The 18,648-nt window shown below is 34.4% G+C and overlaps 1 protein-coding gene across 3 annotated transcripts in view; it reads left to right on the top strand.

Annotated features, from left to right (window-relative positions):
• Positions 1–9,610: 9,610 nt before the first annotated feature.
• Positions 9,611–18,648, top strand: part of LOC120780307 (eukaryotic translation initiation factor 4B-like) — a 55,100-nt gene continuing 46,062 nt past the window's right edge. For 2 of the 3 annotated variants that reach the window (XM_040112598.1, XM_040112600.1), the window contains exon 1: positions 9,844–9,892. In XM_040112598.1, the coding sequence (XP_039968532.1) occupies positions 9,859–9,892 (34 nt within the window). In that variant the 5' untranslated portion in view covers positions 9,844–9,858. Of the gene's footprint in view, positions 9,713–9,843; positions 9,893–18,648 lie in introns of those variants that run through there. The other variant, XM_040112599.1, reaches the window with a different exon arrangement.

Genomic DNA, 18,648 nt, shown 5'->3' with positions numbered 1-18,648 from the left:
TCAGCAGTGGCGTAGCTACAACTTCGGGCGCCCGTGGCCAAGGATGTTCTGCCGCCCCCTTTATCTACCTACCTACAAGTTTCATGAGTTTCGAACAAAAGTGAATTTTTAAAAAATATCTTCGATACTAAGTATATAAAATTTAGGAACTAGAAGCCACGCAAATTCTGAAGTTCCAAAATTCTCACAATACTGTTCTTGAGGAAATTGATAGTAAATTTACAAGACATCTTATTAAAAGTCATAGAAAAAACCCATTTTCGCCCTATATCTTGTACACTTTTGACACAAAAAAGCTGTTATTAATATATATTAAAAAACAGCGAAGATCGTTTTGCCACCCCCAAGACATTGCGCCCAGGGCGTCGGCCCCTTCGGCCCCCCTAGCTACGCCACTGGCATTCAGAAATTCAAATTATTAGTTTATCACTTATCAATATCCTGCATATGTCCGCATTGCTCTATTTGGACATACATACATGTATACATATACGTATATTTGTATACATTGCCGAACAAATAATGCACAAGCACACAAACTTGCATATCCGTACACATGTTAATATGTCACCAACAAAAAATTTAAATATAATTCTACAAATACAACATTTGTCTCAAATAGCATAAGCATCACAAGTCAATATGGCAGCCAAATTGGCGAAGCCCGAATGTAGTAAATCTTATACTATGTTCGGACCGACATTGTAAACATTTGTAAACACATTTGTATGTGGTGGAATCTAAGTCGTTCGGACCGACAATGTGTATTTTCGATGAGTTTTCACTGACAACAATCAATAGCGGCATTCTCTTGCTAGATTGCTCGATGACACAAAATGCAAAAATCCTATACCGAAATATGCAAGGCCAAAAGAGAGCACCCATTGCAGAATCTAGTGATATAAGACGGCACGAAAATAAACGTGGGTTTCTGTCTGACATATTTATAGCCACTGTAAATAATTTTCTCCGTGTGTTTGTTGTTATGCCGTTGCACTAAGAGGAAAATTCTGCAATTTCTGCACCGTGCAAGGTTTTGCAAGAGCAAGAGAATCACCGTTTTATGAGAATATCAAGCGACAGCTGTTTTTGTATATGGAGTGTAAACAAATTTAAAGTGACAATTTAGGGCCGGCAAAATATGTCTTCCAAAACATTGATTAAACTAGAGCAGGCACCGATTATAATGAGGGGAATGTAAGTTTTCAAGTAGTTTTCAGCGAAAACTTGTTTTTTCGTTTGACAGATTTTACATGGACGAAAGCACAAGTTTTCGTGCGAAAACCAGTTTTTCCCACGAAAACATGTTTTCGTTGTCGGTCCGAACATAGTATTACATGGACAAAAAGGCAAGTTTTCGTGTGAAAACCAGTTTTTTCCACGAAAACATGTTATCATTGTCGGTCCGAACATAGTATTACAACAAAAACATTTTCATTCATAAACACAGGCGCACATTCAACAAGCGACCTCATTTCTTTCATACAAATAGACGCCGTAACATCTCCCCGAGCATGCCTTTGCCGACAAGCGACCTTCCGCGATGATGGCAGAAGTTAAAAATCATAAATTGAACAACTTTCTGATGTTCCTCTGAAAGGAAAACTGACAACCCCGCAAACTCAGAAGAGTAAAAGAAGTAGAAGATATTTACTCATTTATGTATTTTGAAATAGTTAATTAAGTTATTAAATTATAATTAAAAAAAAAATAAAAAAATAAAAAATAGAAAGAATTTTTATTTTTTAGGTATAATATTAACATTTTTTTTTTTTGATATTTTCGCATTAATCGAAACTTGTAAATTGGGCCATCAAAGAAATGAAGATATGCTTTTATATATTTACACATATTTATTGATTTGATTGCGCATAGATATGAAGATGCCGACGGCAAAAGGCAGTTTTATGTTTTTTAAGTTGTTGTTGTTGTAAGGAAATAAATATGCATAACAATGTATTTTTCAACTACTAATTTTAGCTCATAGATAAATTTATAAAAAATACAAAAATAAAAAAATTTAAAAATATAAGAAATTTGGAAATTGTATGGCATAAATATATTCTTTCTTCGGTTGGTCTACTATAATCCTTGGTTGATCATGTTAACAAAGGTGTAATTATACAGATTCCCTTATGCTAAAATCAAAACAGCGTTAACATTTCACAGGCTGAATTCCATGGTTGTGATGTGATTTCTCCAATTCAAATTTTACAAATGTTCCCTTTCGAACCTATACATTCTCATTGTTTTATATTTATTTATTTAATAAACCATACGCCAATCGGCTTTATACATCGAATAGTTAGTAAAAATGTACAAAATGATATAGAAATAAGAATTTGGAAAGTGTTATATATACACAATCGGTTGAATGTAAGTAAATTTTTGGTTTGCGAGATGAAAGCTTGATATGTCCCTCCATAAAAATCAATGTCTGCGTGTAATGAGTTTGCGAGATTAGCAATCCTATAATTTGGTTCGTGGTATACGTAGTTTCGTTGAGCCTTCGTTGTTTTTAACAGTCTGTTGTGACTTAGCGAGAGGCTAGTAGGAGCAAGCTCAAAACTGCTGAGTGCTTCTGAGGAGTCAATCAGACAGTTGACAATTTTGTAGGAAAATGCCGCATCAGAAACCTTCCGACGCGAGGTTAAGCTGTTGAGTCTGAAACGGGAGCGCATGTCCTCGGTGCACAGTGTGAGATTTAGTCAATCTAGCATCTCGAAATTCAAAAAAAAAATGTTTTCGTAACTCGCTCATATTTTTTTCTACGTGAGAACAGACCCCAATTGTTACGAAAACAAACACAAAAGAGAATAAAAAAATGTTATTGGCGTGATAACGGCTATCAAACACGTGCATTTGCATAGCATGCTACAATTGTTTTGCAAGCTTGCATTAATCACAAAAGTTTGAGTGATCAGGTCGAAGTTGTGAGTGGTTTTTTTGGCCTAAAATTTTTTTTGTATTGAAGGTTATTACTTAAACTTTAAATTTTTGTTTTATACAATATTTATTTTTGCATTCAAGTGTTTTGAAAAAATTGTTTTATAACCACCTGAAAGGTAAGACAAATTTTAAAGTTTTCAAATATTTGATAGACTAGAACTTCCAAGTCCCACGGAGTTCCGTGATGGGAATGCCAGCAGAATCTTTGTTAATGTGCCCAAAACAAATTTAAAAAATAAAATCCTGCCCATTTTTTGCCTTTTTTTAGTATGAGTGAAATATCGCGAGAGGAGCTATTTTGGATTTGGTTGAGCAAGGTGAAAAGCGAAAAAACAAAAGCGGTCGAAAAGCACGTTATATCAATTTTTGGACCAGATGTTGACGATACCAAAATTAAAGATTGTATAAAAAAGCTTTGCTTCCAATTTCAATCGCGATGGAGCAAATCTCACCGAGAGAAAGCAAGATTTATGCATGACAATGCTATTTGGCTAAGTTCAAAAATTTCTGCTGTTGATTTTGCTCTTGATCATGCACCATCATCTTCAAAACAAATACCTCAACGCGGAAGGCGAGAAAAAGAGTTTGCTGAAAGTGCTTCGAGTACACAAAAACGGAAATGCGAAGAGTTAATATCAAATGTAGCTTCGGAACAATTAACTATGGCTACCGCTATTCATCTGAGATCCTGTGGAAAAAGAGACTCAGCAAACATTGTTAAAGAGTTGTCGGCTTCATCCCCTTCGAGAGGTACAGCTATAAAAAGAGGAAGGGTAAGCATTACTGAAAAGAAAAGTCTTACACCAGATCAAGCACTGGCCATGATCGTAGACGAAAATTTATCAACTGAGCAATACCGTGGAATACGATTGCATACGATGCCATACAGTCCGAAATTGTATCCATGCTATGACCTCGTTAAGCAATCAAAATTATTGTGCTACCCAAGCCTTGTTACTGTTACTGAAACATATGCCGAAATCAATTTGCAATCCTTAATAGACCACACGGTGAAAAGATTAATAGATGCACAATATGAGGTTTTTAAGTCGTTCCCTGCCATTCAGGATGAATTAAGCATAATAATAAAACGGGGATGCGATGGAGCTGAACAGAACCGTTACAAGCAAAAATTTTCGGATGACAACATGTCAGACGAAAGCATGTTTTCTCTTTCGATGGTGCCTCTTCAACTTAACTCTGGATCTGAAGGAAGGAAACATATTTTTTGGCAAAATCCAGCTGCGTCTTCGACAAGATATTGTAGACCGATCAAATTTATTTTCACGAAAGAGACGCGTGAGGTCATTAAAGCGGAAGTGGAGCATATTCGGCAGCAAATTTCTGTTTTGAAACCAACTAGCTTTGAGCTTCACGGTTATAGTTTCACGGTTAAAGCCAATTTAATTCTATGTATGATTGACGGCAAAGTCTGCACCGCTCTTTCAAATTACACGTCATCCCAGGCGTGCTATTTATGTGGTGCAACTCCAAAAACTATGAACGACATGAATGCCTTATCACAGCGCGAAATCGATGAAAATATGCTTGCTGTTGGTCTTTCACCTCTACATGCCTACATAAGGTTTATGGAGTGCTTGTTGCACATTTCTTACCGATTGGAAATAGAAAAATGGTACGTATCAGGCGATGAAAATAAGGAGAGCGTTGCAAGAAGGAAGAAAAAAATACAAGACAGGTTTAGGAACGAAATGGGTCTTCTTGTGGATATGCCGAAACAGAACAAAGGAAACACAAATGATGGCAATACGGCCAGAAGATTTTTCAAAGAAGCAGAAAAGACATCGGATATTACAGGCATAAATGTCGATCTGATCAAGCGGTTTCGAGTAATACTTATTTGCATAAACAGCGGCTATTTTATCAATATAGATGCGTTCCAAAATTTTACGTCAGAAACAAGAGAGCTTTATTTGAGTTTATATCCTTGGTACTATATGCCAGTAACTCTCCACAAAATATTGTTTCATGGAGGAGCTATCATTTCTTCATGCATTCTTCCCATAGGAAACTTTTCTGAAGAAGCGCAAGAAGCACGTAATAAAGAGTCGAGACAGTATCGCGAACTGTTCACAAGAAAAACGTCCCGAATTGACACCAACACAGATTTATTGCAAAGGTTGCTTATCACGTCAGACCCTTTGATTGCAAGTTTACGTTTGTACCCAAAAACCAAGCGTTCTACTTTACCTTCTGAGGTCATTGCACTTCTGTCTGACACCCAACTAAATGATTAATTTGATGATTCAGCATAAAAAACTTTGGTTGCAGCTCTCTGGAATTTTTATTTTTGTATAAATTCCTTATTTATTTCTACTTTTCGCTTTTTACTTTTGTATAATTTGTATATAATTTCTTTATTTTGGTTTTTGATTAATATCTTATTTCGAATATTTTCCATTATTTTAAGAACTTTCGTTGAATGTTTTAGTTTTTCCTTTTTATTATGTTTTAGATATCAATAAATTTAACATTGAAACAACATTAACTTTTTATTTTTCTCATTTGCAAAGAATCATCGAAAACTAAAGTTCGAAACTTGAAGAATTTTATAGAAATGGTTGTATGTGGGTGCTTATAAGTATCAATATATCGACAAGTTTTAGTTAGGAGAGAAAACAAGAAGAAATTTGTAATATAAATGTGTAAAAAAAATTGTCCCCAACTAGTGTTTTTGAGGATAGTTCGGAACTAGTCCCCTTTGACACTAGTTGGAACTAGTTGTCTTTCACCATATTGAAGCTTATAATCTACTTAACGTTCGTGCCAAATTTCAAGTTCATATCTCTACAACTTCATATAAAAATTAATTTTGAGATGCTAGATTGACTAAATCTCACACTGTGCGGTGGAGAGGCCCTGCATCCTTAACGATTGATGGAACAACAATGTCTTGCAGAATTTGTTTTGTATTCTCTCAACTCTGTTGATGAGTGTATCAGTATATGGAGACAAGATTACACAGCCATACTCTAGTATTGGCAGTACAAGTGAACGGTATAGAGTGACCAGAGAATTCGGGTTGTTGAAATCCCTTCCTGTTCTGATGACGAGTCCAAACACATTAAAAGATTGCACAGTTACTTTGTCAATATGCTTTGCAAATGTGAGTTTGTTGTCTATAATAATTCCTAGATCCTTGATTTCGGTTAATTCCTGCAGATACTCGTTGTTTAGTTTGTAGTTGGTGACAATGTTGTTATGCGAGCGTGAGAAGGATACGACAGCGCACTTTTTCGCATTGAGATCGAGATTATTTTTAAGGCACCAGGTTGTTAGGCAGTTGATATCTTGTTGTAGTTGTGTGATATCGGAATCATTAGAAATAATTCTGAAGATTTTCAAATCATCGGCATATAGCAGACATTTAGACTGTATATTGTTTACAATGTCATTGATAAAAATATTAAAGAGTAATGGTCCTAAATGCGATCCCTGAGATCTAGATGTGACCTCATATTCTCTAGACAGATGTCCGTCAACCCTGACTTGTAGGAACCTATCAGTTAAATATGAGTTAAGCCAAATTTATTGAGTTTTGAGACGAGTATCATATGGTCGACTCGGTCAAAAGCTTTACTAAAATCGGTGTAGATTGAATGTATCTTTTGTCCTTCATTCAGTGCGTTGAGTATATAGTTGACATACAGGTAGAGATTTGACACGGTTGATCTGCCACCCACGAATCCATGTTGTTTTGTAGTGATGATATCCTTGAAGGTTAGAGATAGTTGAGGCAGAACCAACTTTTCGAAGAGCTTGGCTAATGCTGATTGGATGCAGATGGGCCTGTAGTTAGTTACTTCAGATCTTAGGCCACTTTTGTTTATTGGACTCACATAATACAGTTTCCAGGCACGAGGGAAATTACCTGCTTGAAGAGAGTAGTTAAAAATATGAGTGAGGGGCTCACAAAGCTCGATGGAGCAGTTTTTTAAGAAAACGTTTGGTATGCCATCGGGTCCGGCACCTTTATTTGGATTTAATTTGAGTAGCTGCTGGAGAACATCATTGTATTTGACCTCTAAGCTGTGAACGTTGGTTGACGATCCATTTGAGTTAGCATCAACGAGCTGATTGCCGTTAATATGTGTGGAAAATGTAGTCTTGAAATATGAGGCAAAAATATTGCTAATACCCGGGCCGGTGTCAGCTATTTGGTCCATCCAGGACATTTAGGATGGTTTATCAATGTTGTTTTGTTTTTTATCTTTTATGAATTTCCAAAAAGCGTTGGTGTCAGACTGGACCATGTTCTCAACTTTGTATACGTAATTACTGTAACATTCCGCACTGAGTCTTTTGCAGTCCGTCCTTAGAGTACTAAAACGGTTGTAATTATGTCGGTTTACCTTTTTCTTGTATTAATTGTGTGCTGATTTTTTGAGTTTAATCTTGTTTATGAGTTTATAGGAGAACCAGCAGGGATAGGTAGTGATAGATTTTTTGTGAACAGGTACATATTGTGACATTCCTACTTCAAGAGTATTGTATAACCAATTGACTTTACTTTCAATAGTGTCCAGTGCGTACAGTACCGTCCAATTGACTCGGTGAAAGAAAACGTTGAGGCTGACGTAATCAGCTTTCTTGAATGAGTAAGTGGCTGGATTAAAATGGTCTAAGTTGAGTTGAAATTTTAAATTTATGATAAAGGCAGGATGATATTTGTCCTCAAGAACGAGAGGTAGAGTTTTATCCATGTAACAACCTCAACATTGCTGAAACAGAGGTCCAGAACATTGTTCTGGAGGTTGTTTATGTTGTTTATTTGGATGCATTCCAGTAAAACAAGTCCATCGTATACAAATTTTTCGCAATCGGCTCTGGGGGTGCTGCTTGACAAGTTGAAGTCTCCTACGATTATTAGCTTTGCGTTATTGTATTTCACATTGATATAGTTAAGAGTTGTAAGTAGTTTACGATAAGTTTCTAGTGTTGTAAGAGGCGGCATGTATACACATCGAACAATAATATCAAGTACAGTACCTTTGATTTTTACGAATACCAATTCCAAATCTCTTTCATCTGTGGTAATTAAATCAGCATGGATATGACGTTTGACGGCGATGAAGACGCCACCACCACGATCTAGGCCAGTGCATACAGGATCTTTATCTCTACTAAAAATGGTATAAGTGCTATCAATCACCTCGCCATCATTAATTGACGAGTTTAACCACGACTCAGTGATACAGAGTAGATCATAACCACTAGCCGCTAATACTGTCATAAACTTAGACAGCTTTGTCCGAAGGCCTCTGGTGTTTTGGTAATAAATCTGAAGGGTCTTCAGGTTTCTTTTTCTTACTGATCGAGCGAAAATTCTTGTTCACTATCTGCGGTACTCCACGAATGTATTTGATGGTTTTGTTTGTGTCACCATTTTTTCCAAGAGTATCGAGTTCGGATCGTAGCTCACTGAGAAGAGACTGCTGTGCTGGAGTCTGATCAGATTTGCAAGTAACTGTCATTCCATCACATTAGTTAAACTTCAAAATCTCCTTAGCATCGGTCGCTGAACGAGTCTCGATGAGCAGGGGACGTAGACGACCGGTTGCCGGACGACCTAGTCTTCGAATCTTGAATTGAGGTATCTTGGCAGAGGTTTCGGGAGGTAAGACTGCCAAGAGCGAAATTTTGTCGGCTTCCAGTCTGTCAATACCAGCAGCATTAGTAGATTCGGTGATACCAAGGGCAATGACATTACTCTTTTGCCTTTTTCGATCGTTCATCTCCCTTATGATGTCTTCCGGAGATGATGCATTCCTGTAGGAGTTGAGCTTGTTTTCTACGAAGGAGATCCTGTCACTCAAGTTAGAATAGTTTTTTTCAATGGCAACGCTCTGCTTGGAAAGCTTGTTTACTCCTTTCTTGAGTTCAGCGATACTCTCCCCGATGGTTTGTTTAAAATTATCAAATTTGTTATTGAATGTTTGGGAAAATTGTTCGAATCGCTTCTTGAGAATTGTTTCGAATTTTTCAATTCTGTCATCTCCGCTAACAACGGGCTCCTCGTCAGATGCAATATCGATGTCTCTAACACTAACCTCAAATTCCCTGCATACGGTGCATCTCCACTGTACATCATGTTTTTTGATATTAGTAGCAATGACATTAAATTCTACATTGCTCAGTTTCAGATATTCAATGTGGTACCATTTCTGACATAATGCACATCTTACACCTTTTGTATTTTTTTGTACTGGTTCTGAACAGCTACTGCAAGCTCTAGTATCAACTTGCTCCTTAGGTGGCATGTTGAGTATTAATGTATTCGCAATTATAAATGTTAAACAGATGTGAGTAGATCACTATTGTTGTACAACAAGGGCAGAAGTAAATAATTTATACTTATGAGTTTACTTTTTTTCACCAATTTTTAGTTTTTTTTTTTAGTTTTTAACGGAGCTTTCTTAACATACACATCTGAACGGTAGCTCTCAGAGTTGCCAAAAATAAATTCTCTGGTCAAAAAACCAAAATGACAGTTAATTGGCAGTAATGAATTGCCTGATATATATTTAAACAGCAATTGCTAAACATTAGCTTATGTAGTTTCAAATGGTAATATTGCTGACCACCCATATTGTAAGATAATTTTAATTGCCTGTCGAGTTGCGTCGTTAGGGGCTAAGTATTGTTACCTCGTTAAACATCTAAAGCTGTGGCAACTTCTAATTTTACACAAGTGTTTGTACGAATTGTTCAAGAAAGGTTTTCGACGTAATGGCTTCGACAGGTTAGTTTAACACATTTAAAAATATTAATTTGGATATGTAAAATTTTGGTGTCAGTGCTGATAAATCATTTAACCTGAGGATTTGCTTCGATCATGAAGATTATCGTGGTATAGTGAAGTATGGAAAGTTTCACTGATATTCATACATGGTGATGTGGATAAATATAGATATATACGTATGTATGTGTATATATTGGAATATAATGTGTCTTCAAGATTTATTTTCCACTGATCACCGTTTTAATATACATATAATTATCTCATTTTCACGAAAGAAATAAATTTTGAAAAGTTAATTTGTATTTATTAAGTGTGAATTGATTTTATGTATATCATTGGAATTTTTACGTTAGACAAATTTAGTAGTAATACGAGTGGTCTGTTTTTGTGTTTACGTTTGCGGCGAAAATAAATATTTAAAATATTTACAGTACATTATATTAGCAGATTGCTGAAGATGTTTTATTGGGTAAAATTTAGAATAGCATCCTCAGATTTCGAGGATAAAATGGGTATCAGTGGAAAGGTGACGTTCTCCAGATCACGAAAATATATATATATAGTTGCCGCTGACTTATAGTTTTAGAGATATTAGCATTTAAAGTTGAAAAATTGACAGCTTTTACATTGATAATTTGTATATTGTGAGTCACTTTTTCACTTATATTATGCACTTTTCACGTATTAGCACTTCACTCTACCGTTTAATTATTTTATTTTAATTAAAATAAAGCTTTATTTACAACAAATATTAAAAAAATTAATATGCAGAAACGTTAGAGTGAAGTGCTAGTACGTGAAAAGTGCATAATATAAGTGAAAAAGTGACTCACAATATACAAATTAGCAATGTAAAAGCTGTCAATTTTTCAACTTTAAATGCAAATATCTTTAAAACTATAAGTCAGCGGCAACTATATATATATATTTTCGTGATGTGGAGAACGTCACCTTTCCAGTGATACCCATTTTATTCCCGAAATCCGGGGATGCTATTCTAAATCCCAGCCGTTTTGTTACGTCTTTGCTTACAAAAATTTGCCTTTTATCTACAGTTTTTTTTAATTACTTTAATGACATGGTTGTTGAATCATTTCCATCTAATGCTAAAAACTTCTATTTAAAATGCACGTTTCTTTAATGGATTTTGCAGATATGTTTTGTGTTAAATAGTGCCAAAACTACCTTAAATTCCATATTTATCTTTCGCTGAAATCCATTTATTGGCACAATTCCGATTTCTTTGGCGCCGCGATTTGAAAGTGCCGTTGGAAAGAGGAAGTCCTCCTGATAAAAAAAATATATAGGGTTATAGGTACCGCAAACGCTTAGTTTACGATATATTCGACCTTAAAGTTCAAAAATTCGAACATTTCAAGAAGCTATTTCACCACGTTAAACCCACTTTATTCACATTTTTCTCTTCAAATTAATTAAATTACACTATAATCTTTTAAATAAATCCACATTTTACACTTTTAGCAGGTTTTTTATTTAAAAAATCTTTATTTTAAGAATTACGTTTTACACTCGTTTGAACCTCATTTGTTTACCAAAAATTACGAAGAAACGGAGCGCTGCCATGTGATGACAAGACAATTCGCTGAAATTCCTCTTTTTCGCAAAAATTTCTCTATTCATGCATATGGATATTTTCTTTTTTAAATTTATTAAGCAAATAAGTAATATAATATACGTGTATTAGTAATATTATATAATAATATTATATGTATATACATACGTATAAGTAATATTATATAATAATGTTACGTAATAAAGTGTAAGGTTACAGTACAGTACGAAAACTCAAATTTTGTTTCAATATGAGTGCATGATAACCGTAAAATATAACCACTTTATATCCAAAACTCATATTTTAAATATAATAATATATATATCGCCACCTAAAATACAAACCAATGTATCATAAAAAATAAATGGAAATCGCTGACAGATATAATAACCAAAAAATATAACTACTTTATATCCAAAACTCAAATTTTGTTTCAATATGAGTGCATGATAACCAAAAAATATAACCAATTTATATCCAATATTCAAAAAAAATTTAAGTTTTCGTTATAAAATTGATAAATATTGATTATTATATCTGTCAGCGATTTCAATTTATTTTTTATGATACATTGGATTGTATATTAGATGACGATATATATATTATTATTTTTAAAATATGAGTTTTGGATATAAAGTGGTTATATTTTACGGTTATCATGCACTCATATTGAAACAAAATTTGAGTTTTCGTACTGTACTGTAACCTTACACTTTATTACGTAACATTATTATATAATATTACTTATACATGTGTATATATAATATTATATAATATTACTTATACATATGTATATATAATATTATATAATATTACTAATACATGTATATAATATTACTTATTTGCTTAATAAATTTAAAAAAGAAAATATCCATATGCATGAATAGAGGAATTTTTGCGGAAAAGAGGAATTTCAGCGAATTGTCTTGTCACCACATGGCAGCGCTCCATTTCTTCGTAATTTTTGGTAAACAAATGAGGTTCAAACGAGTGTAAAATGTAATTTTTAAAATAAAGATTTTTGAAATAAAAAACCTGCTAAAAGTATAAAATGTGGATTTAGTTAAAAGATTATAGTGTAATTTAATTAATTTGAAGAGAAAAATGTGAATAAAGTGGGTTTAACGTGGTGAAATAGCTTCTTGAAATGTTTGAACTTTGCGAAGTTTTGGACTTTAAGGTCGAATATATCGTAAACTAAGCGTTTGCGGTACCTATAACCCTATATATTTTTTTTATCAGGAGGACTTCCTCTTTCCAACGGCACTTTCAAATCGCGGCGCCAAAGAAATCGGAATTGTACCTGAACATTAAATGCCAATACATATATCAAAACCCATAAGTCAGCGGCAACTGTATATGTAAATATTTTTGATCTGGAGGACCTCCCCTATCCGTATGAATCCATTTGGCACAATTCCGATTACTTGGCGGTTGGGTAAAAAAAAGAATTTCGGGATGTGCGGATAGGGAAGCCTCTTCAGAGAAGGAATGTGCAAAAATGATGTTGCTAACACTTAGTATATTGGCGATTTCGGGGTTAAAATGGGTATGAACCAGAGCTCGCAAATAACTGTCGACCGTTTCTCGTTGTCTGCAAATAAGTGTCTCTCCCTGACTCTTTACGAAAAGACTCAGAGAGCAATCGTTTTATGAGTTCTTGAATGAGCTTGCTTGCGCTCAGAGCGAAACCGTTTTTTTCTATTCTGCTTTGTTCTGGTTGTTCCAAGACCGTTTTGTCGTGTTCAGTGGAGCAAAAAGTCTTTTGCGTATGTATTGGTATACATTCACACGCATAGGCAAGCAAATCGTTAAACGTCTGTTTTGCAGACGAAATATATTAATTGCGATCGTGAATTGAGTGTGTTAAGTTGTGAAATATTTGTTGCAGACAGTGTCAGAAAGCAAAAAAGATCCTGTTTCTGTAAAACTTATCAAAATTTATGCTGACATCGAAAACTTCGACGTAACATTTGGTCGCTTACCATTAAATTCAAATAGTATATTGGAATTTTTTAATGATTTGCAGCTTAAGATTCCGCATATATGTAAGTGCACTAGCGCAGGTTGTGCAGGCTACACCTGCAACGCAAGTGTCCGTCGAGCGGGCATTCTCAGCCCTACACTTTATATTAAGTGAACGAAGAAGTTCGATTAGTGCAGAAAATCTAAATGCTTTACAACAAAAGTAAATGTGAAGACCGTTTGCGTTGAGTTTTTCGGTCAATCGGTCTTTTGCTGACTCTCTTTGTGCGAGCGTTTCTCGTTCCGCTCTTTACGCACTGCTCATTGAAAGACCGAAATACAAAGAGCTCAGCGAAAAGCGCTCAACAGAAAACATAAATGAAGACAGCAAGAGTCTCTTGCTCAGAGCGAGAACGAGAGAGTATGAACTTTTTCGGTTGTGCTCGCAACGAGAGCATAAGAAGAAAAACGGTCGACAGTTATTTGCGAGCTATGGTATGAACGGATAGAGGAGGTCCTCCAGATCAAGAATATACATATATAATGGGTTGTCAAAAAAGTCTTTTTATTGAATTTTTTTTTGTTTATTGAAATTGAAATGCATTTTTGATGACTCATGCCCAGCTCTTGACCGATGCTACGGCTGCTACTATGCCGGTCTCTTTCGACCAATTCAGCGATTTTATCGCAATTTTCGACGACAGGCCTTCCGGAGCGTGGCGCATCTTCGACCACCTCTACACCAGAACAAAAACGTTGAAACCATCGTTGTGCGGTGGAAATGGAAACTGTATCGGGTCCATAAAGGGCACAAATTTTATTAGCGGCTTGATATGCATTTTTGCCCTTATCGTAGTAGTACTGTAAAATTTGCCGTATTTTCTCTTTATTTTGCTCCACATTTGCGACGCTATAATTCACGAACGACTTAAAAGAAACGACAATCAATCAAACACGTGTTAGCGCGTGGAATCAGCTTTCCAAAAAGGTATAGCATGACCCGATGCGACGAATAAAACTAGAACTACGCGCTTTCAGGGCCAACTAGCGAAAATACCGCAAGACTTTTTTGACAACCTAATATATATGTATATGTATCTATAGTTGCCGCTGACTTATGGTTTTAACCCTTTCATGCCCGATGTCACCTATAGACAACATTGTACATACGTATGTATGTATATGCTTCTATGTCCCGTTATTTAAATTTTTATGACGCGCGGTCTGTTGTACTGTCTAAGCTTACAGTGAATTCTTCTATTGTGGGTTGCAAGGGTTCATTCAGTAGGTGTTTTTCGTAGAGTGAAATTGTCAAGATCGCGAAAAAAGGCGTTTACGCAAAAAGTGTTTAATATGATTATTATGAGGATGCAGGTCACAAAACTAAAAAGAACTCTTGTCTGCCATTTTGAATATACTAAATTGAGATCATCAGAGATATTAATCGATTGTCGTTTATTATATTTTGTAAGCAACTCAAACAAGAAATGGTTAAAAATAAATCAATTTTACATAAATTTCGTAAATATTATGAAATAAAGTCAACATATATTTTTATTTTTATTGATAATTATGTTTTTTGCCTATGTTATTGAAAATTTAATATTTGTTATCGACTTATTTATTTTTATCCAAGTGTAAAAACATCTCTGAATAATGAAATGTAAAAGATTTTGTGACTGCCAGAATAGCAAAATCGCCTCAAATCTCAAAAATTGTCTCTAACTTAAAATCTCAAATTTAGACACTTGAGATTGTATCACGGTACAGAATCGCACGGTAAAATAGCTGTTTTACTGTAAAATCAAGGGAACAACATAAATAAATAAAGGTAAGATAGTTATCAAAAATAAAAAAAGTCGTTGGAAAAGTGTTTAGTTTGATTACAATAATTTTGTAAAAGTGCTGTTGCCTATGTTCGCGATTACATGAGGCAACTTTAGTTGCTAATTCTCGGGCGATTCTCTTTTGCTGTCGCCCATTACCTTCACACGAGCAACTTGTGTTGCGCAACTCTGCTCGAGTTTTTTTCTCATTTTCTTTCACTTTACTTTAACCCATTGTCTACTCTTTACTTTAACCCATTGTCGTTTCTTTTTCCTTATAGGTATTTGGGCCACTCTATCACATATATTAATCAGCTCTGTCAATTAAGAAATACATTTTATTTATTAAAACAAAGATATATCACCCTTTTTATTATCGTCTGAATCAATTTGTATGGCTTCCTCCATACATTTCACAATATCTTTAATTAATTCGATTTTTTCATCATACTCCATTTTCTAAAATATTTATATTATATTATGTATATTTGTATACATATTTGCAAATTAATTACCAAAAGATGAAATTAAATTTTTTAAATATATTCAAAATATTAATTTCAAAAAAAGATACGCAAATGCAACTATGTACTACGAAAGAAAGAACACGAATGCCGAAAAACGTCGCAGCAAACTGTTACGAATAAGAAAACAAAGCGAGTTGCTGAACACTGGAAACTCGGCGCGATTCCCCTCTCCTCGTCGCCCTCGCCTATAAACCAAGAGTTGCCGCAACAAAAGTTGCCTCGTGTAATTGGGCTCTATACATAGGCAACATCCTGTAACAAACGAACCAGGACACTAAGGACTTTGAAATTTTTATCACTTCATACTTCAGTTAAGACTAACATATATCTGTCAAAAAATGTTTTAGCTTCGCCCACTTTTATTTGTGCTTGAGAGGGTTAAATTTAATAAACAATTAAGTAACATTATGTAATAACATTTCCTAATAAAATAGTAAAGTACTTAGGTTACCGCGGGTATTGTCTCGATCAGGATTATTTTTTTAAAGAAATACTACACGAAAGTACTTCAGTTACCCAAAGCAGGAATGGGAAAATTTTCGGTCCGCAAAGTTAGCAAAGTGCGAATGACAGCTAGGTGAAGGGAATATCAGTTTACGGAAGGAACAGCATCAAGAGTTGCAAAAAAATCAATGACACTCCTCCGAAACTTGATGTTCATTGCAGAATGGCTGCGGCATTACCAGAGATAAAACGATGCCCAACTCATTTTTCATTAGAAGTGAGAGAGAAATTGCTAAACGTCAAAACCTCCTGAACTCGATCAGCTGATCGATTTTGATTTTGACAGATTGAAATCTTACCAAAAAAATATGTAAACGGAAGAATTTGTTGCATTGTTCAAGACCACTAGTAAAAGATGTAAAACTATGAAAATTAAATGATTTTTATTTGATGAAACGTTTTGCAATGGCAAATATCATAGTATTATCTTCATTTACTTTATTATGTATTGAAAGATAAAAAGTCGGTTGTTTTAACATACCTTGGAAAATATTTATTAATTTTCTCTATATGTATATTAGCCACTATATAGTAATTTTTATTCGTACTAAATGTTGGGTGTTTTAATTTAAATGCCCAAAAAGTATTATTTTGTCCAACCTGGCCATAATGGAAAATATTATAAAAAAAACGCTAATTTTGAAGCGCTCTCATGCTGGAATAACTGGGACATCCCTTTATCTCTGGCAATACTGACATTGTACACCAATTAATGAGCGGAAATTTACTTCATATCAGAATTGTACAGTTGTGTGAACAAAAAGAGGTAAACATATTTTACAGGTTTTCAAGTTTCGCATTAATATTCGCGTTTATTTACCTTTATATGGTGGGAAATTCTAATCACTGTTAGGAAAAAATTATATAAGTTATACTTGTATCTAAAAACAATTTTATGTAATAAGAAAACAACACAATTTAAACTACCCATCATATGTGATGAAACTGTTAATGGTGATGATGCCAGTTGTAAAAATTCATTTTAGTTAGAATTGAGAAATCTTTTTTTAAGTTGTAGGCTTATATACGTACATATGCAAGGCAGTTTTATATACCCGCATATATAAAAAAGAAAAGATACTTGTGACCATAATATATATTTTCTTTAAACATATTGCAGCTCCATTTAATGAAAATGCTTATATAAATATATGATTTGTAATATACTTCAGTTTCGTTATTTTATCAAAATATTCAAGGAATTGAGGATTTTTTCTATAATTTTTTTATTAAATTTTAAAGATCTCTGGAAATGTATTAATCAGGGCTGTTGTGGAATCTGATAGTTGTCCGAATCGGAACTGAAACCGATCAAAAAAAGTAGTAGGACTCATGAATTCAGATATTGGTTTGATGATATACGAAACAGAATTTGTATCGGTTTTGGGTGTCACGGAAACCAGTTTTATCGGTTTTGCTATCAGAAACAAAACAAGAAGATAGTCGCTCACAGATTTGAAATGTAAGTTAAGCAAGTTAGTTTATTATTTCGAATTAATTGATTTTTATTTATATAGGGAAAAACATAAGTATAAAACACGAAATGTCTTAATTATTGAGTTTTTGGAAAAAAAATCGGGATATTTAAAGATATAACATTTACAAAACGTAATTTAACATCCAAATGCGTCTTTATTCATTCGATAAATAAAGTTTTAACCATTCATTTTTCGATGGAGATTTCATTAAATAATGCATTTTGAAAGCAGCTGGAACTTTAACCAAAGAACATCTTCTGAAATATTTATTATAATTCTTATTATTTGTCTTACATTTTATAAATTTATGGTAGTTATAAAGAAACTTAAAATTGTTAAGCGATTGCCCGCGATAATTCCCTCATCTAGCCCTCAAAATGTGCACGCGTGCCCGAACGGTGCAAAATGCCACTGAGGGCTAATATGGCCACCTCTGAACCAGTGTATTGGCCCGACCAGGTTAATTTTTTTTATAGCGCGGCCGAAGTCTGCCAACGCAGAAAGGTATACTCCCCGAAAGTACTTCAGTCACTCCGGGTATTGGCTCGACCAGGGTAATTTTTTTAAAACGCGGCTGAAGGCCGCCAACACTGAAAGGAGTACTTTACATACTCAATTATAGCTTATAAAATGTTGGGAATTTGTATAGTTAAAAAAGAAAAAAGAATCTCGATCTTCATATTTGGTGTTTAAAATGTGGCTCGTTTTCTTCATAAGTGTAAACAATGTAACATCTGCAACGATGAGTGTGCTAAGTGATTTTTAATTTAATAAATTTAGCTAGAAAATAACAAAACAAAAGTAAAATATGAACTTATTTTAAAGTTAAGAGTGTGTATATTAATAAACAAAGTGAAAACTGGCCGTTCCCGCGACAACATCCGGTGTGTTTAACGTGGGTACCTGCTGACGACAGCCTTACTCCACGGCGCTCAAAAGCACAGCGGATCAAAATAATGCGTTGATCAGCGCCCTGAGAATGCTAAGCATTTTCAGTACCAATTGGCAGTGTGGCATGGACACACTAACCACCTTGGTACGGTTCGAGGCCCATCTAAAACCT

The sequence above is a fragment of the Bactrocera tryoni genome, unplaced genomic scaffold, assembly GCF_016617805.1.
Source record: "Bactrocera tryoni isolate S06 unplaced genomic scaffold, CSIRO_BtryS06_freeze2 scaffold_25, whole genome shotgun sequence".
Taxonomy (NCBI): domain Eukaryota; kingdom Metazoa; phylum Arthropoda; class Insecta; order Diptera; family Tephritidae; genus Bactrocera; species Bactrocera tryoni.
This window is presented reverse-complemented; position numbering and strand designations above follow the sequence as displayed.